General features: G+C 50.9%; 1 protein-coding gene across 1 annotated transcript; it reads right to left on the reverse strand.

The window, feature by feature from the left end:
* Positions 1-18408: 18408 nt before the first annotated feature.
* On the reverse strand, positions 18409-19608 carry LOC149438532 (nuclear factor 7, ovary-like). The gene has a single exon (XM_089659646.1). The coding sequence runs from the start codon at positions 19606-19608 to the stop codon at positions 18409-18411; it is 1200 nt and encodes a 399-aa protein (XP_089515772.1).
* Between the last annotated feature and the right edge of the window lie 2470 nt (positions 19609-22078).

Here is a 22078-nt window from a genome sequence, read left to right on the forward strand (position 1 = left end):
ACACTGAATGGAGGCCAGTGGAGGGATTGGTAGAGGGGATGGAGGACACTGAATGGAGGCCAATGGAGGGATTGGCAGAGGGGGGTGGAGGACAACGAGTGGAGGACAGTGGAGGGATTGGCAGAGAGGGGAGGAGGACACAGAATGGAGACCAGTGGAGGGATTGGCAGAGAGGGATGGAGGACACTGAATGGAGGCCAGTGGAGGGATTGGTAGAGGGGATGGAGGACACTGAATGGAGGCCAATGAAGGGATTTGCAGAGAGGGGTGGAGGACATTGAATGGAGGCCAGAGGAGGGATTAGCAGAGAGGGATGGGGGACACTGAGTAAAGATCAATGGAGGGATTGGCATAGAGGGGTGGAGGGCACTGAATGGAGGCCAGTGAAGGGATTGGCAGAGAGGGGTGGAGGACACGGAATGGAGACCAGTGGAGGGATTGGCAGAGAGGGATGGAGGACACTGAATGGAGGCCAGTGGAGGGATTGGTAGAGGGATGGAGGACACCGAATGGAGGCCAATGAAGGGATTGGCAGAGGGGGTGGAGGACAATGAGTGGAGGCCAGTGGAAGGATTGGCAGAGAGGGGTGGAGGACACTGAGTGGAGGCCAGTGGAGGGATTGGCAGAAAGGGGTGGAGGACACTGAATGGAGGCCAGTGGAGGGATTGGCAGAGAGGGATGTAGGACACTGAATGGAGGCCAGTGGAGGGATTGGCAGAGAGGGATGGAGGACACTGAATGGAGGCTAGTGGAGGTAATGGTAGAGATGGATGGAAGACACTGAGTAAAGATCAATGGAGGGATTGGCATATAGGGGTGGAGGGCACTGAATAAAGGCCAGTGGAGGGATTGGCAGAGAGGGATGGAGGACACTGAATGGAGGCCAGTGGAGGGATTGGCAGAGGGGGGTGGAGGACAACGAGTGGAGGACAGTGGAGGGATTGGCAGAGAGGGGTGGAGGACACTGAGTGGAGGCCAGTGGAGGGATTGGCAGAGAGGGATGGAGGACACTGAATGGAGGCCAGTGGAGGGATTGGCAGAGAGGGATGGAGGACACTGCATGGAGGCCAGTGGAGGGATTGGCAGAGAGCGGTAGAGGACACTGAATGGAGGTAACTGGAGGGATTGGCAGAGATGGGTGGAGGACACTGAGTGGAAGCCAGTGGAGGGATTGGCAGAGAGAGATGCAGGACACTGAGTGGATGCCAGTGGAGGGATGGAGGACACTGAATGGAGGCCAGTGGAGGGATTGGCAAAGAAGGATGGAGGACAAGGAATGGAGGCCAGTGGAGGGATTGGCAGAGAGGGATGGAGGACACTGAATGAAGGCTAGTGGAGGTAATGGTAGAGATGGATGGAAGACACTGAGTAAAGATCAATGGAGGGATTGGCATAGAGGGGTGGAGGGCACTGAATGGAGGCCAGTGAAGGGATTGGCAGAGAGGGGTGGAGGACACGGAATGGAGACCAGTGGAGGGATTGGCAGAGAGGGATGGAGGACACTGAATGGAGGCTAGTGGAGGTAATGGTAGAGATGGATGGAAGACACTGAGTAAAGATCAATGGAGGGATTGGCATTGAGGGATGGAGGACACTGAGTGGAGGCCAGTGGAGGGATTGGCAGAGAGGGATGCAGGACACTGAGTGGATGCCAGTGGAGGGATGGAGGACACTGAATGGAGGCCAGTGGAGGGATTGGCAAAGAAGGATGGAGGACACGGAATGGAGGCCAGTGGAGGGATTGGCAGAGAGGGATGGAGGACACGGAATGGAGACCAGTGGAGGGATTGGCAGAGAGGGGTGGAAAACACTGAATGGAGGCTAGTGGAGGGATTTGCAGAGAGGGATGGAGGACACTGAATGGAGGCTAGTGGAGGTAATGGTAGAGATGGATGGAAGACACTGAGTAAAGATCAATGGAGGGATTGGCATAGAGGGGTGGAGAGCACTGAATGGAGGCCAGTGAAGGGATTGGCAGAGAGGGGTGGAGGACACGGAATGGAGACCAGTGGAGGGATTGGCAGAGAGGGATGGAGGACACTGAATGGAGGCCAGTGGAGGGATTGGTAGAGGGGATGGAGGACACTGAATGGAGGCCAATGGAGGGATTGGCAGAGGGGGGTGGAGGACAACGAGTGGAGGACAGTGGAGGGATTGGCAGAGAGGGGAGGAGGACACAGAATGGAGACCAGTGGAGGGATTGGCAGAGAGGGATGGAGGACACTGAATGGAGGCCAGTGGAGGGATTGGTAGAGGGGATGGAGGACACTGAATGGAGGCCAATGAAGGGATTTGCAGAGAGGGGTGGAGGACATTGAATGGAGGCCAGAGGAGGGATTAGCAGAGAGGGATGGGGGACACTGAGTAAAGATCAATGGAGGGATTGGCATAGAGGGGTGGAGGGCACTGAATGGAGGCCAGTGAAGGGATTGGCAGAGAGGGGTGGAGGACACGGAATGGAGACCAGTGGAGGGATTGGCAGAGAGGGATGGAGGACACTGAATGGAGGCCAGTGGAGGGATTGGTAGAGGGATGGAGGACACCGAATGGAGGCCAATGAAGGGATTGGCAGAGGGGGTGGAGGACAATGAGTGGAGGCCAGTGGAAGGATTGGCAGAGAGGGGTGGAGGACACTGAGTGGAGGCCAGTGGAGGGATTGGCAGAAAGGGGTGGAGGACACTGAATGGAGGCCAGTGGAGGGATTTGCATAGAGGGATGCAGGACACTGAGTGGAGGCCAGTGGAGGGATTGGCAGAGAGGGGTGGAGGACACAGAATGGAAGCCAGTGGAGGGATTGGCAGAGAGGGATGGAGGACACTGAATGGAGGCCAGTGGAGGGATTGGCAGAGAGGGATGGAGGACACTGAATGGAGGCCAGTGGAGGGATTGGCAGAGAGCGGTAGAGGACACTGAATGTAGGTAACTAGAGGGATTGGCAGAGATGGGTGGAGGACACTGAGTGGATGCCAGTGGAGGGATGGAGGACACTGAATGGAGGCCAGTGGAGGGATTGGCAGAGAGGGATGTAGGACACTGAATGGAGGCCAGTGGAGGGATTGGCAGAGAGGGATGGAGGACACTGAATGGAGGCTAGTGGAGGTAATGGTAGAGATGGATGGAAGACACTGAGTAAAGATCAATGGAGGGATTGGCATAGAGGGGTGGAGGACACTGAATAAAGGCCAGTGGAGGGATTGGCAGAGAGGGGTGGAGGGCACTGAATGGAGGCCAGTGAAGGGATTGGCAGAGAGGGGTGGAGGACACGGAATGGAGACCAGTGGAGGGATTGGCAGAGAGGGGTGGAGGACACTGAGTGGAGGCCAGTGGAGGGATTGGCAGAGGGGGGTGGAGGACAACGAGTGGAGGACAGTGGAGGGATTGGCAGAGAGGGGTGGAGGACACTGAATGGAGGCCAGTGGAGGGATTTGCATAGAGGGATGCAGGACACTGAATGGAGGCCAGTGGAGGGATTGGCAGAGAGGGATGGAGGACACTGAATGGAGGCTAGTGGAGGTAATGGTAGAGATGGATGGAAGACACTGAGTAAAGATCAATGGAGGGATTGGCATAGAGGGGTGGAGGACACTGAATGGAGGCCAGTGGAGGGATTGGCAGAGAGGGGTGGAGGGCACTGAATGGAGGCCAATGAACGGATTGGCAGAGAGGGGTGGAGGACACGGAATGGAGACCAGTGGAGGGATTGGCAGAGAGGGGTGGAGGACACTGAGTGGAGGCCAGTGGAGGGATTGGCAGAGAGGGATGGAGGACACTGAATGGAGGCCAGTGGAGGGATTGGCAGAGAGGGATGGAGGACACTGCATGGAGGCCAGTGGAGGGATTGGCAGAGAGCGGTAGAGGACACTGAATGGAGGTAACTGGAGGGATTGGCAGAGATGGGTGGAGGACACTGAGTGGATGCCAGTGGAGGGATGGAGGACACTGAATGGAGGCCAGTGGAGGGATTGGCAGAGAGGGATGGAGGACACTGAATGGAGGCCAGTGGAGGGTTTGGCAGAGAGGGATGGAGGACACTGAATGGAGGCTAGTGGAGGTAATGGTAGAGATGGATGGAAGACACTGAGTAAAGATCAATGGAGGGATTGGCATAGAGGGGTGGAAAACACTGAATGGAGGCTAGTGGAGGGATTTGCAGAGAGGGGTGGAGGACATTGAATGGAGGCCAGAGGAGGGATTAGCAGAGAGGGATGGGGGACACTGAGTAAAGATCAATGGAGGGATTGGCATAGAGGGGTGGAGGACACTGAGTGGAGGCCAGTGGAGGGATTGGCAGAGAGGGATGCTGGACACTGAGTGGATGCCAGTGGAGGGATGGAGGACACTGAATGGAGGCCAGTGGAGGGATTGGCAAAGAAGGATGGAGGACACGGAATGGAGGCCAGTGGAGGGATTGGCAGAGAGGGATGGAGGACACTGAATGAAGGCTAGTGGAGGTAATGGTAGAGATGGATGGAAGACACTGAGTAAAGATCAATGGAGGGATTGGCATAGAGGGGTGGAGGGCACTGAATGGAGGCCAGTGAAGGGATTGGCAGAGAGGGGTGGAGGACACGGAATGGAGACCAGTGGAGGGATTGGCAGAGAGGGATGGAGGACACTGAATGGAGGCCAGTGGAGGGATTGGTAGAGGGGATGGAGCACACTGAATGGAGGCCAATGAAGGGATTGGCAGAGGGGGTGGAGGACAATGAGTGGAGGCCATTGGAAGGATTGGCAGAGAGGGGTGGAGGACACTGAGTGGAGGCCAGTGGAGGGGTTGGCAGAGAGGGGTGGAGGACACTGAATGGAGGCCAGTGGAGGGATTTGCATAGAGGGATGCAGGACACTGAGTGGAGGCCAGTGGAGGGATTGGCAGAGAGGGGTGGAGGACACCGAATGGAAGCCAGTGGAGGGATTGGCAGAGAGGGATGGAGGACACTGAATGGAGGCCAGTGGAGGGATTGGCAGAGAGGGATTGGAGGACACTGAATGGAGGCCAGTGGAGGGATTGGCAGAGAGCGGTAGAGGACACTGAATGTAGGTAACTGGAGGGATTGGCAGAGATGGGTGGAGGACACTGAGTGGATGCCAGTGGAGGGATGGAGGACACTGAAGGGAGGCCAGTGGAGGGATTGGCAGAGAGGGATGTAGGACACTGAATGGAGGCCAGTGGAGGGATTGGCAGAGAGGGATGGAGGACACTGAATGGAGGTAATGGTAGAGATGGATGGAAGACACTGAGTAAAGATCAATGGAGGGATTGGCATAGAGGGGTGGAAAACACTGAATGGAGGCTAGTGGAGGGATTTGCAGAGAGGGGTGGAGGACATTGAATGGAGGCCAGAGGAGGGATTAGCAGAGAGGGATGGAGGACACTGAGTAAAGATCAATGGAGTGATTAACATAGAGGGGTGGAGGACACTGAGTGGAGACCAGTGGAGGGATGGAGGACACTGAATGGAGGCCAGTGGAGGGATTGGCAAAGAAGGATGGAGGACACGGAATGGAGGCCAGTGGAGGGATTGGCAGAGAGGGATGGAGGACACTGAATGGAGGCTAGTGGAGGTAATGGTAGAGATGGATGGAAGACACTGAGTAAAGATCAATGGAGGGATTGGCATAGAGGGGTGGAGGACACGGAATGGAGACTAGTGGAGGGATTGGCAGAGAGGGATGGAGGACACTGAATGGAGGCCAGTGGAGGGATTGGTAGAGGGGATGGAGGACACTGAATGGAGGCCAATGAAGGGATTGGCAGAGGGGGGTGGAGGACAATGAGTGGAGGCCAGTGGAGGGATTGGCAGAGAGGGGTGGAGGACACTGAGTGGAGGCCAGTGGAGGGATTGGCAGAGAGGGGTGGAGGACACTGAATGGAGGCCAGTGGAGGGATTTGCATAGAGGGATGCAGGACACTGAGTGGAGGCCAGTGGAGGGATGGAGGACACTGAATGGAGGCCAGTGGAGGGACTGGCAGAGAGGGATGGAGGACACGGAATGGAGGCCAGTGGAGGGATTGGCAGAGAGCGGTAGAGGACACTGAATGGAGGCTATTGAAGGGATTTGCAGAGAGGAGTGGAGGACATTGAATGGAGGCCAGAGGAGGGATTAGCAGAGAGGGATGGAGGACACTGAGTAAAGATCAATGGAGGGATTGGCATAGAGGGGTGGAGGACACTGAGTGGAGGCCAGTGGAGGGATTGGCAGAGAGGGATGCAGGACACTGAGTGGATGCCAGTGGAGGGATGGAGGACACTGAATGGAGGCCAGTGGAGGGATTGGCAAAGAAGGATGGAGGACACTGAATGGAGGCCAGTGGAGGGATTTGCAGAGAGGGATGAAGGACACTGAATGGAGGCTAGTGGAGGTAATGGTAGAGAGGGATGGAAGACATTGAGTGGAGGCCAGTGGAGGGATTGGCAGAGAGGGGTAGAGGACACTGAGTGGAGGCCAGTGGATGGATTGGCAGAGAGGGTGGAGGACACTGAGTGGAGGCCAGTGGAGGGATTGGCAGAGAGGGGTGGAGGACACTGAGTGGAGGCCAGTGGAGGGATTGGCAGAGAGGGGTGGAGGGCACTGAATGGAGGCCAGTGAAGGGATTGGCAGAGAGGGGTGGAGGGCACGGAATGGAGACCAGTGGAGAGATTGGCTGAGAGGGATGGAGGACACTGAATGGAGGCCAATGGAGGGATTGGCAGAGGGGGGTGGAGGACAACGAGTGGAGGACAGTGGAGGGATTGGCAGAGAGGGGAGGAGGACACTGAGTGGAGGCCAGTGGAGGGATTGGCAGAGAGGGATGGAGGACACTGAATGGAGGCCAGTGGAGGGATTGGCAGAGAGGGGTGGAGTGAACTGAATGGAGGCCAGTGAAGGGATTGGCAGAGAGGGGTGGAGGACACGGAATGGAGACCAGTGGAGAGATTGGCTGAGAGGGATGGAGGACACTGAATGGAGGCCAATGGAGGGATTGGCAGAGGGGGGTGGAGGACAACGAGTGGAGGACAGTGGAGGGATTGGCAGAGAGGGGAGGAGGACACTGAGTGGAGGCCAGTGGAGGGATTGGCAGAGAGGGATGGAGGACACTGAATGGAGGCCAGTGGAGGGATTGGCAGAGAGGGATGGGGGACACTGAATGGAGGTAACTGGAGGGATTGGCAGAGATGGGTGGAGGACACTGAGTGGAAGCCAGTGGAGGGATTGGCAGAGAGGGATGCAGGACACTGAGTGGATGCCAGTGGAGGGATGGAGGACACTGAATTGAGGCCAGTGGAGGGATTGGCAGAGAGGGATGGAGGACACTGAATGGAGGCTAGTGGAGGTAATGGTAGAGATGGATGGAAGACACTGAGTAAAGATCAATGGAGGGATTGGCATAGAGGGGTGGAAAACACAGAATGGAGGCTAGTGGAGGGATTTGCAGAGAGGGGTGGAGGACATTGAATGGAGGCCAGAGGAGGGATTAGCAGAGAGGGATGGAGGACACTGAGTAAAGATCAATGGAGGGATTGGCATAGAGGGGTGGAGGACACTGAGTGGAGGCCAGTGGAGGGATTGGCAGAGAGGGATGCAGGACACTGAGTGGATGCCAGTGGAGGGATGGAGGACACTGAATGGAGGGCAGTGGAGGGATTGGCAGAGAGGGATGGAGGACACTGAATGAAGGTTAGTGGAGGTAATGGTAGAGATGGATGGAAGACACTGAGTAAAGATCAATGGAGGGATTGGCATAGAGGGGTGGAGGGCACTGAATGGAGGCCAGTGAAGGGATTGGCAGAGAGGGGTGGAGGACACGGAATGGAGACCAGTGGAGGGATTGGCAGAGAGGGATGGAGGACACTGAATGGAGGCCAGTGGAGGGATTGGTAGAGGGGATGGAGGACACTGAATGGAGGCCAATGAAGGGATTGGCAGAGGGGGATGGAGGACAATGAGTGGAGGCCACTGGAAGGATTGGCAGAGAGGGGTGGAGGACACTGAGTGGAGGCCAGTGGAGGGATTGGCAGAGAGGGGTGGAGGACACGGAATGGAGGCCAGTGGAGGGATTTGCATAGAGGGATGCAGGACACTGAGTGGAGGCCAGAGGAGGGATTGGCACAGAGGGGTGGAGGACACCGAATGGAAGCCAGTGGAGGGATTGGCAGAGAGGGATGGAGGACACTGAATGGAGGCCAGTGGAGGGATTGGCAGAGAGGGATGGAGGACACTGAATGGAGGCTAGTGGAGGTAATGGTAGAGATGGATGGAAGACACTGAGTAAAGATCAATGGAGGGATTGGCATAGAGGGGTGGAAAACACTGAATGGAGGCTAGTGGAGGGATTGGCAGAGAGGGATGGAGGACACTGAATGGAGGCCAGTGGAGGGATTGGCAGAGAGCGGTAGAGGACACTGAATGGAGGTAACTGGAGGGATTGGCAGAGATGGGTGGAGGACACTGAGTGGATGCCAGTGGAGCGATGGAGGACACAGAATGGAGGCCAGTGGAGGGATTAGCAGAGAGGGGTGGTGGACACTGAATGGAGGCCAGTGGAGGGATTGGCAGAGAGGGATGGAGGACACTGAAAGGAGGCCAGTGGAGGGATTGGCAGAGAGCGGTAGAGGACACTGAATGGAGGTAACTGGAGGGATTGGCAGAGATGGGTGGAGGACACTGAGTGGATGCCAGTGGAGGGATGGAGGACACTGAATGGAGGCCAGTGGAGGGATTGGCAGAGAGGGATGTAGGACACTGAATGGAGGCCAGTGGAGGAATTGGCAGAGAGGGATGGAGGACACTGAATGGAGGCTAGGGGAGGTAATGGTAGAGATGGATGGAAGACACTGAGTAAAGATCAATGGAGGGATTGGCATAGAGGGGTGGAAAACACTGAATGGAGGCTAGTGGAAGGATTTTCAGAGAGGGGTGGAGGACATTGAATGGAGGCCAGAGGAGGGATTAGCAGAGAGGGATGGAGGACACTGAGTAAAGATCAATGGAGTGATTGGCATAGAGGGGTGGAGGACACTGAGTGGAGGCCAGTGGAGGGATGGAGGACACTGAATGGCGGCCAGTGGAGGGATTGGCAGAGAGGGATGGAGGACACTGAATGGAGGCTAGTGGAGGTAATGGTAGAGATGGATGGAAGACACTGAGTAAAGATCAATGGAGGGATTGGCATAGAGGGGTGGAGGGCACTGAATGGAGGCCAGTGGAGGGATTGGCAGAGAGGGGTGGAGGGCACTGAATGGAGGCCTGTGAAGGGATTGGCAGAGAGGGGTGGAGGACACGGAATGGAGACTAGTGGAGGGATTGGCAGAGAGGGATGGAGGACACTGAATGGAGGCCAGTGGAGGGATTGGTAGAGGGGATGGAGGACACTGAATGGAGGCCAGTGGAGGGATTGGCAGAGAGGGATGGAGGACACTGAGTGGAGGCCAGTGGAGGGATTGGCAGAGAGGGGTGGAGGACACTGAATGGAGGCCAGTGGAGGGATTTGCATAGAGGGATGCAGGACACTGAGTGGAGGCCAGTGGACGGATGGAGGACACTGAATGGAGGCCAGTGGAGGGACTGGCAGAGAGGGATGGAGGACACTGAATGGAGGCCAGTGGAGGGATTGGCAGAGAGCGGTAGAGGACACTGAATGGAGGCTAGTGAAGGGATTTGCAGAGAGAGGTGGAGGTCATTGAATGGAGGCCAGAGGAGGGATTAGTAGAGAGGGATGGAGGACACTGAGTAAAGATCAATGGAGGGATTGGCATAGAGGGGTGGAGGACACTGAGTGGAGGCCAGTGGAGGGATTGGCAGAGAGGGATGCAGGACACTGAGTGGATGCCAGTGGAGGGATGGAGGACACTGAATGGAGGCCAGTGGAGGGATTGGCAAAGAAGGATGGAGGACACTGAATGGAGGCCAGTGGAGGGATTGGCAGAGAGGGATGGAAGACACTGAATGGAGGCTAGTGGAGGTAATGATAGAAAGGGATGGAAGACATTGAGTGGAGGCCAGTGGAGGGATTGGCAGAGAAGGGTGGAGGACACTGAGTGGAAACCAGTGGAGGGATTGGCAGAGAGGGGTGGAGGACACTGAGTGGAGGCCAGTGGAGGGATTGACAGAGAGGGGTGGAGGACACTGAGTGGAGGCCAGTGGAGAGATTGGCAGAGAGGGGTGGAGGACACTGAATGGAGACCAGTGGAGGGATTGGCAGAGAGGGGTGGAGGACACTGTATGGAGGCCAGGGGAGGGATTGGCAGAGAGGTATGGAGGACACTGAATGGAGACCAGTAGAAGGATTGGCAGAGAGGGGTGGAGGACACTGAATGGAGACCAGTGGAGGGATTGGCAGAGAGGGGTGGAGGACACTGAATGGAGGCCAATGGAGGGATTGGCAGAGAGGGGTGGAGGACACTGAGTGGAGGCCAGTGGAGGGATTGGCAGAGAGGGGTGGAGGACACTGAGTGGAGGCCAGTGGAGGGATTGGCAGAGAGGGATGGAGGACACTGAGTGGAGATCAATGGAGGGATTGGCAGAGAGGGGTGGAGGACACTGAGTGGAGGCCAGTGGAGGGATTGTCAGAGAGGGGTGGAGGAAACTGAGTGGAGGCCAGTGGAGGGATTGGCAGAGAGGGATGGAGGACACTGAGTGGAGATCAATGGAGAGATTGGCATAGAGGGATGGAGGGCACTGAGTGGAGATCAATGGAGGGATTGGCAGAGAGGGGTGGAGGACACTGAATGGAGGCCAGTGGAGGGATTGGCAGAGAGGGGTGGAGGACACTGAATGGAGGCCAGTGGAGGGATTGGCAGAGAGGGGTGGAGGACACTGAATGGAGGCCAGTGGAGGGATTGGCAGAGAGGGGAGGAGGACACTGAATGGAGGCCAGTGGAGGGATTGGCAGAGAGGGGAGGAGGACACTGAATGGAGGCCAGTGGATGAATTGGCAGAGAGGGGTGGAGGACACTGAATGGAGGCAAGTGGAGGGATTTGCAGAGAGGGATGCGGGACACTGAGTGGAGGTCAGTGGAGGGATGGAGGACACTGAATGGAGGCCAGTGGAGGGATTGGCAGAGAGGGATGGAGGACACTGAATGGAGGCTAGTGGAGGGAATGGTAGAGAGGGATGGAGAACACTGAGTAAAGATCAATGGAAGGATTGACATAGAGGGGTGGAAAACACTGAATGGAGGCCAGTGGAGGGATTGGCAGAGAGGGCTGGAGGACACTAAATAGAGGCCAGTGGAGGGATTGGCAGAGAGGAGTGGGGGACACTGAATGGAGGCCAGTGGAGGGATTGGCAGAGAGGGATGGAGGACACTGAATGGAGGCCAGTGGAGGGATTGGCAGAGAGGGGAGGAGGACACTGAATGGAGGCTAGTGGAGGGAATGGTAGAGAGGGATGGGGGACACTGAGTAAAGATCAATTGAGGGATTGGCATAGAGGGGTGGAGGACACTGAGTGGAGGCCAGATGGAGGGATTGGCAGGGAGGGGTGGAGGACACTGAGTGGAGGCCAGTAGAGGGATTGGCAGAGAGGGTTGGAGGACACTGAATGGAGGCCAGTAGAGGGATTGGCAGAGAGGGTTGGAGGACACTGAATGGAGGCCAGTGGAGGGATTGGCAGAGAGGGGTGGGGGACACTGAATGGAGGCCAGTGGAGGGATTGGCAGAGAGGGGTGGAGGACACTGAATGGAGGCCAGTGGAGGGATTGGCAGAGAGGGGAGGAGGACACTGAATGGAGGCCAGTGGAGGGATTGGCAGAGAGGGGAGGAGGACACTGAATGGAGGCCAGTGGAGGGATTGGCAGAGAGGGGTGGAAAACACTGAATGGAGGCCAGTGGAGGGATTGGCAGAGAGGGCTGGAGGACACTAAATGGAGGCCAGCGGAGAAATTGTCAGAGAGGGGTGGGGGACACTGAATGGAGGCCAGTGGAGGGATTGGCAGAGAGGGGTGGAGGACACTGAATGGAGGCCAGAGGAGGGATTGGCAGAGAGGGGAGGAGGACACTGAATAGAGGCTAGTGGAGGGATTGGCAGAGAGGGATGGAGGACACTGAGTAAAGATCAATGGAGGGATTGGCATAGAGGGGTGGAGGACACTGAGTGGAGGCCAGTGGAGGGATTGGCAGAGAGGGATGCAGGACACTGAGTGGAGGCCAGATGGAGGGATTGGCAGAGAGGGGTGGAGGAAACTGAGTGGAAGCCAGTGGAGGGATTGGCAGAGAATGCTGGAGGACACTGAATGGAGGCCAGTGGAGGGATTGGCAGAGAGGGTTGGAGGACACTGAATGGAGGCCAGTGGAGGGATTGGCAGAGAGGGATGGAGGACACTGAATGGAGGCTAGTGGAGGGAATGGTAGAGAGGGGTGGAGGACACTGAATGGAGGCCAGTGGAGGGATTGGCAGAGAGGGTTGGAGGACACTGAATGGAGGCCAGTGGAGGGATTGGCAGAGAGGGGTGGGGGACACTGAATGGAGGCCAGTGGAGGGATTGGCAGAGAGGGGTGGAGGACACTGAATGGAGGCCAGTGGAGGGATTGGCAGAGAGGGGAGGAGGACACTGAATGGAGGCCAGTGGATGAATTGGCAGAGAGGGGTGGAGGACACTGAATGGAGGCAAGTGGAGGGATTTGCAGAGAGGGATGCAGGACACTGAGTGGAGGTCAGTGGAGGGATGGAGGACACTGAATGGAGGCCAGAGGAGGGATTGGCAGAGAGGGATGGAGGACACTGAATGGAGGCTAGTGGAGGGAATGGTAGAGAGGGATGGAGAACACTGAGTAAAGATCAATGGAAGGATTGACATAGAGGGGTGGAAAACACTGAATGGAGGCCATTGGAGGGATTGGCAGAGAGGGCTGGAGGACACTAAATAGAGGCCAGTGGAGGGATTGGCAGAGAGGGGTGGGGGACACTGAATGGAGGCCAGTGGAGGGATTGGCAGAGAGGGATGGAGGACACTGAATGGAGGCCAGTGGAGGGATTGGCAGAGAGGGGAGGAGGACACTGAATGGAGTCAAGTGGAGGGATTGGCAGAGAGGGGTGGAGGACACTGAATGGAGTCAAGTGGAGGGATTTGCAGAGAGGGATGCAGGACACTGAGTGGAGGTCAGTGGAGGGATGGAGGACACTGAATGGAGGCCAGTAGAGGGATTGGCAGAGAGGGATGGAGGACACTGAATGGAGGCTAGTGGAGGTAATGGTAGAGAGGGATGGAGAACACTGAGTAAAGATCAATGGAAGGATTGACATAGAGGGGTGGAAAACACTGAATGGAGGCCAGTGGAGGGATTGGCAGAGAGGGCTGGAGGACACTAAATGGAGGCCAGCGGAGAAATTGGCAGAGAGGGGTGGGGGACACTGAATGGAGGCCAGTGGAGGGATTGGCAGAGAGGGGTGGAGGACACTGAATGGAGGCCAGAGGAGGGATTGGCAGAGAGGGGAGGAGGACACTGAATGGAGGCTAGTGGAGGGATTGGCAGAGAGGGATGCAGGACACTGAGTGGAGGCCAGATGGAGGGATTGGCAGAGAGGGGTGGAGGAAACTGAGTGGAAGCCAGTGGAGGGATTGGCAGAGAGGGCTGGAGGACACTGAATGGAGGCCAGTGGAGGGATTGGCAGAGAGGGTTGGAGGACACTGAATGGAGGCCAGTGGAGGGATTGGCAGAGAGGGATGGAGGACACTGAATGGAGGCTAGTGGAGGGAATGGTAGAGAGGGATGAGGGACACTGTGTAAAGATCAATGGAAGGATTGACATAGAGGGGTGGAAAACACTGAATGGAGGCCAGTGGAGGGATTGTCAGAGAGGGCTGGAGGACACTAAATGGAGGCCAGTGGAGGGATTGGCAGAGAGGGATGGAGGACACTATATGGAGGCCAGTGGAGGGATTGGCAGAGAGGGGTGGAGGACACTGAATGGAGGCCAGAGGAGGGATTGGCAGAGAGGGGAGGAGGACGCTGAATGGAGGCTAGTGGAGGGATTGGCAGAGAGGGGTGGAGGACACTGAGTAAAGATCAATTGAGGGATTGGCATAGAGGGGTGGAGGACACTGAGTGGAGGCCAGATGGAGGGATTGGCAGAGAGGGGTGGAGGACACTGAGTGGAAGCCAGTGGAGGGATTGGCAGAGAGGGGTGGAGGACACTGAATGGAGGCCAGTGGAGGGATTGGCAGAGAGGGGTGGAGGACATTGAATGGAGGCCAGTGGAGTGATTGGCAGACAGGGGTGGAGGACACTGAATGAAGGCCAGTGGAGTGATTGGCAGAGAGGGGTGGAGGACACTGAATGAAGGCCAGTGGAGTGATTGGCAGAGAGGGGTGGCAGATACGGAACGCTTAATTGTGGCATTTCCAATACATGGCAATATATTTGGGAAGAATATTGTTACAATGTATCTTTCTTCCATGTGGACTTTAGGGCCAGATATACTGTCATATCAGCGATCCTGGTACACGGGGTGATTAGATATACTGTCATATCAGTGATCCTGGTACACGGCCTGATTAGCATGAACTTTGCCTCTCTGCGCTGGTGTTACAGGAATCTTGCCCCCTCTGTACTGGGCGTCGGTGGAACTTTTCCCCTCTGTTCTGGTGGTCAGTGGAACTTTGCCCCTCTGCGCTGGTGGTCAGTGGAACTTTGCCCCCCTGTGCTGGTGGTCAGTTGAACCTTGCCCCCTTGTGCTGGTGGTTAGTGGAACATTGCCCCTCTGTGCTGATTTTACAGGAATCTTGCACCCTCTGTACTGGGCATCAATGGAGCTTTTCCCCTCTGTTCTGGTGGTCAGTGGAACTTTGCCCCCTTGTGCTGATGGTCAGTGGAACTTTGCCCCCTTGTTCTGGTGGTCAGTTGAACTTTGTCCCCTTGTGCTGGTGGTCAATGGAACCTTGCGCCCTTTGTACTTGTGGTCAGTGGAACATTTTCCCTCTGTGCTGGTGGTCAGTGGAAGTTCACCCCTCTGTGCTTGTGGTCAGTGGAACTTTGTCTCCTTGTCCTGGTGGTCAGTGGAACTTTGTCTCCTTGTCCTGGTGGTCAGCAGAACTTCGCTCCCTTGTGTTGGTGGTCAGTGGAACATTGTAGAACAAAGCTCTGTTAATGTGTTTTTCTTTTAAGACAAAAGATATTAATGTATGAGTCGTTTTTTCTAATCTAAAACCTCAGTTTTCAGGAATATTTGCTGTGTTGGCACTTTAAGATAAATAAGTGGGTTTTGGGTTGCACTTTGGACATTCAGCCTCTAAAAGGTTCACCATCAATGTCCTAGACTAATAGCCCACTAAAATGTGGTAGCGACAGGGGCAGCCCTTGAGGCAGAGGCCAGGTTGGCAAGGACAAAAGGGACAACAAACCCCCCCCCAAAAAAAAACAACAGGTGTCGAGCCTAATTCCACATTTACCACAAACACATCATCGTGATCTCCATGTATAATACATAAGGGGGGATATGATCTCCATGTATAATACATAAGAGGGGATATGATCTCCATGTATAATACATAAGGGGGGATATGATCTCCATGTATAATACATAAGGGGGGATATGATCTCCATGTATAATACATAAGGGGGGATATGATCTCCATGTATAATACATAAGGGGGGGATATGATCACCATGTATAATACATAAGGGGGGGATATGATCTCCATGTATAATACATAAGGGGGGATATGATCTCCATGTATAATACATAAGGGGGGATATGATCTCCATGTATAATACATAAGGGGGGGATATGATCTCCATGTATAATACATAAGGGGGGATATGATCACCATGTATAATACATAAGGGGGGATATGATCTCCATGTATAATACATAAGGGGGGATATGATCTCCATGTGTAATACATAAGGGGGATATGATCACCATGTATAATACATAAGGGGGGATATGATCTCCATGTATAATACATAAGGGGGATATGATCTCCATGTATAATACATAAGGGGGGATATGATCTCCATGTATAATACATAAGGGGGGATATGATCACCATGTATAATACATAAGGGGGGATATGATCACCATGTATAATACATAAGGGGGGATATGATCACCATGTATAATACATAAGGGGGGGATATGATCTCCATGTATAATACATAAGGGGGGATAGGATCTCCATGTATAATACATAAGGAGGGATATGATCTCCATGTATAATACATAAGGGGGGATATGATCTCCATGTATAATACATAAGGGGGGGTATGATCACCATGTATAATACATAAGGGGGGATATGATCACCATGTATAATACATAAGGGGGGATATGATCACCATGTATAATACATAAGGGGGGATATGATCACCATGTATAATACATAAGGGGGGATATGATCACCATGTATAATACATAAGGGGGATATGATCTCCATGTATAATACATAAGGGGGATATGATCTCCATGTATAATACATAAGGGGGGATATGATCTCCATGTATAATACATAAGGGGGATATGATCTCCATGTATAATACATAAGGGGGGATATGATCACCATGTATAATACATAAGGGGGGATATGATCACCATGTATAATACATAAGGGGGGGGATATGATCTCCATGTATAATACATAAGGGGGGGATATGATCTCCATGTATAATACATAAGGGGGGATATGATCTCCATGTATAATACATAAGGGGGGGATATGATCTCCATGTATAATACATAAGGGGGGGATATGATCTCCATGTATAATACATAAGGGGGGGGTATGGCTGGGCTCTACAACGGTAGATGATTGCACCACAGACATGATTGCAGTGTTTATCTAGGGAGGAGGAATAGATTACGATATCTTCCAGGTAGACTAGGATAAACTGACCAAGGAACTGAAGAAGAATGTCATTAATAAATTCCTGGGTGGTGGCTGGTGCATTACATGCCAGGTACTAGGGATGTCCCTCACGTGTGCTGAATGCTGGCTTCCTCTTATTGCCTTCACAAATACATACCAGGTTGTAAGCCACCTGAATACTGTATCTAGCTTGGCCAATATCTATGCCTCCTGGATCAGGCAGAGGAGTTCTGAAATAAGAAGAATTGGATTTTTTTTTTGAATGGTGATCTTATTCTGGCCACTATGGTCTACATAGACCTGTAAGGTTTTGTCCAAAGAGAAATCAAGAAGGGGATGGGGGGAGTGAAACCCTCCCCTAGATTCTTGTGAATGAAAGATACCATAGCTTGAGTCTGAGGTCCAAACAAAGGTAGACTGATCCTGTAGGAGGAAGGTTACCTGGCTGGTGGTCCATAGGACAGTCATATGGGGAGTTAGGTGGAAGTTACGTAGTTGGTAAGTTTGAATACAGACACTGGTCCATCAAGTTCAACCAGAAGTTCTGTAGAAGCTTTATCAGAAACAGTGCAAATAAAATACAAAACATTGTTCATAAACATTGATCACGTGGGAGCTAGAGAGACACAAAGTAACTCTAGGGGCCTAGGGCCCTGTCAGCATGGTCAGCTGGGAATCTGTCTGCTGATCCCTGCTGAGTAGATGGATGACACAGTCTAACACAGCCCACTGTTCTCTATGGGGTGGTTGGATATAAATGGACCGCCTGTCCATTTACATCCGACTATCATCTGATCCTCTAGAAGGATGGAGAATGGATCACCCACCTGTCTATTCTTAGCAGATTGGTTGTGATGCAGGTGGGTGTAAACAGATCTGTCCATTTACATGCACCTCCCCATAGAGAACAATGGATGGTTTAAACGGGTCCTCCTGAAAAATGGGCCGGTGGACCCTATTGGTCCGCCAATGTGAAAGGGGCCATAGAGAGATACACAGTAACATTGTTTCTAAACATCAATCAGACGGGAGACAGAGAGATGCAAAGTAATATTGTTTATTAACATCAATCAGATAGGATGTATAACAATTTTAGGGAAAAAAAATTGTATCCTTATTTACTGTAGCAATATTTTTTAGTCTATGGATTGCATTAAAACATAAAATCATTTGTACAATACATTATCCCCCCCCCCCACCAAACAAAAAAAACCTTTGTTTTAATACTGTACTGTAATACTGTAATTATGGACTAAATTAACCAGTCCCTAGTAAAAATGTAACATTTGCTCTCCATGGGAGGGGCGTATATAGGGTGGAGAGGTGAAATGGTGAAGGACATTGATTGCCATCATCACTGACATGATGTTTGACCACAAAATTGTATCACCTGTAAGGCTTATGGGTTGGAAGGGAGCAAAAGGGCCAACTGCTCGGCATGGTGTCAGTAGCAACAGCAGTTCCCATTGGGCAGAGCTATATGGGTTGGTTGGCACCAGGGTAGAGGAAAGGTGGTTGCAGCCAATAACTGTGATCAATCAGGGAGAAAGATGGCAAAATATCTGGGAAAATTTTACAATATTTTAAAATAATATCATCAGTGGCAGATTTATCCCATCTCCCTTCAAGATAATGAAATAGATGAATGCCATACACCCAACACAGGATAGAGGGGCTCGGTGAAGTAGGCTGTGAAGGTGTGGAGGTGGCGGATGGGGTCACACATATAGAAGGAGATCTGCCCAGCCTCATAATCCAGATATACCCGGACTCGGCTACCAGCAATATCATCAGGGAGTTCGGTCACAGTATAGTCATGCACAGCTTTATACTTTTTACCCCTCCTGTCCAAACCCCAGGACACGTCATTACATCCAATCAAGCAGTCATCCCCCTCCCTCTCTATACAGTCATAACACATCCCAATAATCCAGTTATGGGATCTCTGGACATCTACTTCCCAATAATGTCGCCCTGAAGAGAAACTCTGATTGCCTAAAACTTGATAATTATCTGTAAATCTTCCCTCAGTCTTTGGGCGATACTGATACGCACCTGACCAGGACAGAGTCTTCTTATCATAGGAGATGCATGTAAAATTAGAAGCTGTGTCCTCATACAAAACCATATCTACAGCTTTCTGAAAATAGCTCGCCCCAGTGACACCAGTGATTATATCTGATAAACCAGTGCGGAACATATCTGAGACCCAGGACAAATCCAGATCCCCCCCATCATAGAGCAGTTCATCATGTCTCTCTGTGTCCTCCTCATCTCCATCCCCTGTATCATACAAGTCACCTGTGTCCGATTCCTGTAGGATGGTCAATGGATCTGTCATGGCACACAGTTCCTTTAATGGAAGTATCTTCTTGGACAGCTCCTCCATCTTTAATTCCAACTGCTGGATCAAATCGTTGACTGGGCTTAAAATCCTCTCTGTCTGCCCAGCAATCTCACTCAAAATTCTCTTCTCCAGGTCTTCCAGATGTCTCCTGAGATCTTGGAACAGGGCAGTGACTCTCCTGGTTTCACTATCTGCTTTGCCTTTTACTCTTTCCCCGTGTTCCTGCAGACTCAGGACTCTTTTTTCTGTCTCTCCCCTCTTAGTAATCATTTTCTGAAGATTATTTATTCGTTTCCTCTTCTTCTTTACTTGCCTGCACTGAGGGCAGCAATAACCTCCATACCCCTCCTGTGTATCAAAGACACAGTCAATGCAGACCAGGCAGAAATTGTGCCCACATTTCAACATGATGGGATCCATATAAATGTTCAGGCAGATAGAACAATCCAGCTCAGCTCTCAGATATTCAGATGCCATGGCCAACAGCAAAAAAGACAAATGAACATCAGACTTGGTTGTATTCCAAAACCAGTTTGTCTGGTCAGGCAATTTCCTGCAGAGGGCGGGGCTAAGAAGGTGTTTGTCCAGGTAGCTGAAAAGGTCACAAACAGCTGAAAAAAGTCAACAATCTCCCCCCAAAAACAAATGTAACCACCAGGGGGTGTCTCATCAAATTTAGACTGCTTGGTCAGTTCCTAGTCTGGCTTTGCTCAGTTCCTTGGAAGTTCTGCCTCCCTGTCTGTTCTCCATTCTGTCAATTGGTGGCACTGGTACCTCTGGCATTGGCATGAGGATACAAAGTAGGCTTGGGTTATGAATATTCATATGGGTGGTAATAGGTTTGTGTTCTGGAGGATATATCCCACCTTGGTGAGTGGGGCCTTCATCCTTTTTACAATGGTGCTGCTGTTCTGTCTTTTGTTCCCTCTGAATATGAAGAAATCTGTGAAATGTGTTTTTTTTACTGAATTGTTGTTTGCCCGATCATTCACTATAATGTGTTTTTTTTACAGAATTTTTGACCTTTGCTGTAATATCACGTGACAAAAAAATTGGAACTACCACCATTATATTCTCTAGGGCAGGGGTGGACAAACTGCAGCTCTCCAGATGTTGTGGAACTACATTTCCCATGAGGCATTGCAAAGATTACAAAACTGACAGTTACAGCTATGACTTGGCCCTTTGCCTGCTGTTATCTGGCCCTTGGGGAACTATTTCATTCATTGACAACAAGAATGGGGCATAATCCCCCCCCCCCCCCCACTGACACCAATGAAGGGGCACAATTACTCCAAATGATGCCAATTATAGGGGACAATTTCTCCCAATGACACCAAAAATGGGGCTCAGTGACACCAAAGATAGGACACAATTCTTCCTTATGACACCAAGGATGGGGCACAATTTCTAATAATGACACTAACAATGGGGCCCAATGAGATCAATGATGAGGCACAATTCCTTCCAATGACACCAAGGATTGAACATTGTTCTTTCCCAATGGCCACAGTCTGCCCCATCCCTTAAAGTCTGAATGACAGTAAACTGGCCCTTTGCTCAGAAAGTTTTTGAGATTCCTGCTTCTAGAAAATATATAATATTTTGGATGGGTTTTGTGTCATCTTCAGGCATAAAATTATGTTTTTTTTAAAGGTGTGCAAAAACAAACTGATGAAAAAAAGGGTTAATGCCAGAAAGAATGTTGTGAAACAAAAGGTGTTTGTCTAGAAACAAGATGGTGGGGGATGATGCCAGCCTCTGAGAGTTTGGAAAAGTTGTCACCTGGGATGGTTTTCACAATAGGCCCCCACACAGGTTTAGATATAAGGAGCACACATGTAAATTGGCTACAAATTTCCCACCACAGGGGACTGGCAGACAATACCACACCTTGGGGTGGATGGGGAACATGTGATTGGAATGGTAATGAGTCTCATGCAAAGACCTAAACAAAAAAATAAACAAACAAAAAAAAAACCCATATCATTATCACATAGCTTAGCTGAGCTCCAGATCTACAAAGAAATAGAAAAAAAAGACAAAAGCTGGTCTTCTTACACTGCAGGTACCCCACATGGAAGAAAAATATATTTAAAATATATTTTTAAAATATTCTTCCCAAATATATTGACATATATTTGAAATACTACAATTTTGGCCGTATTCAAAATACTTCAAAATATGTTTATATACATACACTCATAAATAAATACATATATATATATATATACATGCACATTTTTTTAAAAATACATTTAATCTACATTTTTGGAATGCATTTACAAATATATGTTAAAATGACTTTTTTTATATGTTAAAAAAGACCTGAAGAATATATTTAAAAATAAATATTTTTCATATATTTGTAATATATTTATTTATATACACACAGTATATATAATTTTTTTTTAAATATATTCTTAAGATCTTTTTTAACATACAAAAACGTAATTTTGACATATATTTTTACTTATATTTGTAGATGAATTCCAAAATTGTAGATTAAATGTATTTTTACAAATATTTTTCATGTATTTTGTAATAAAAACACATTTCAACATATAGTATGTGTATATATACATATATATATATATATATATATATACACACACACACACACAATGCATGTTGAAATGTGTTTTTATATATTAAAAAATATATGAAAAGTATTTGTAATATCTTCCTTTAAAATATATTCTTCAGATCTTTTTTAACATATAAAAAGGTCATTTTTACATATATTTGTATTTCAACACACAGTGTGTGTGTGTGTGTGTGTGTGTATGTGTATGTATATGTATGTGTGTGTATATATATATGTGTATATATATGTGTATATATATATATATATACATACACACACACTGCATGTTAAAATATGTTTTTTAGATGTACAAAACATATGAAAAGTATTTTTTTTTTATTTTTTTTAACTGTATTCTTC

Source organism: Staurois parvus, unplaced genomic scaffold, assembly GCF_062004578.1.
Source record: "Staurois parvus isolate SC_StPar_1 unplaced genomic scaffold, SC_StPar_1.0 ptg001181l, whole genome shotgun sequence".
In the NCBI taxonomy this organism is placed as follows: Eukaryota; Metazoa; Chordata; class Amphibia; order Anura; family Ranidae; genus Staurois; species Staurois parvus.

Bases quoted from the DNA above. Each gene is read 5' to 3' on its own strand.
- LOC149438532 (XM_089659646.1), bottom strand. From the start codon at position 19,608: ATGGCATCTGAATATCTGAGAGCTGAGCTGGATTGTTCTATCTGCCTG.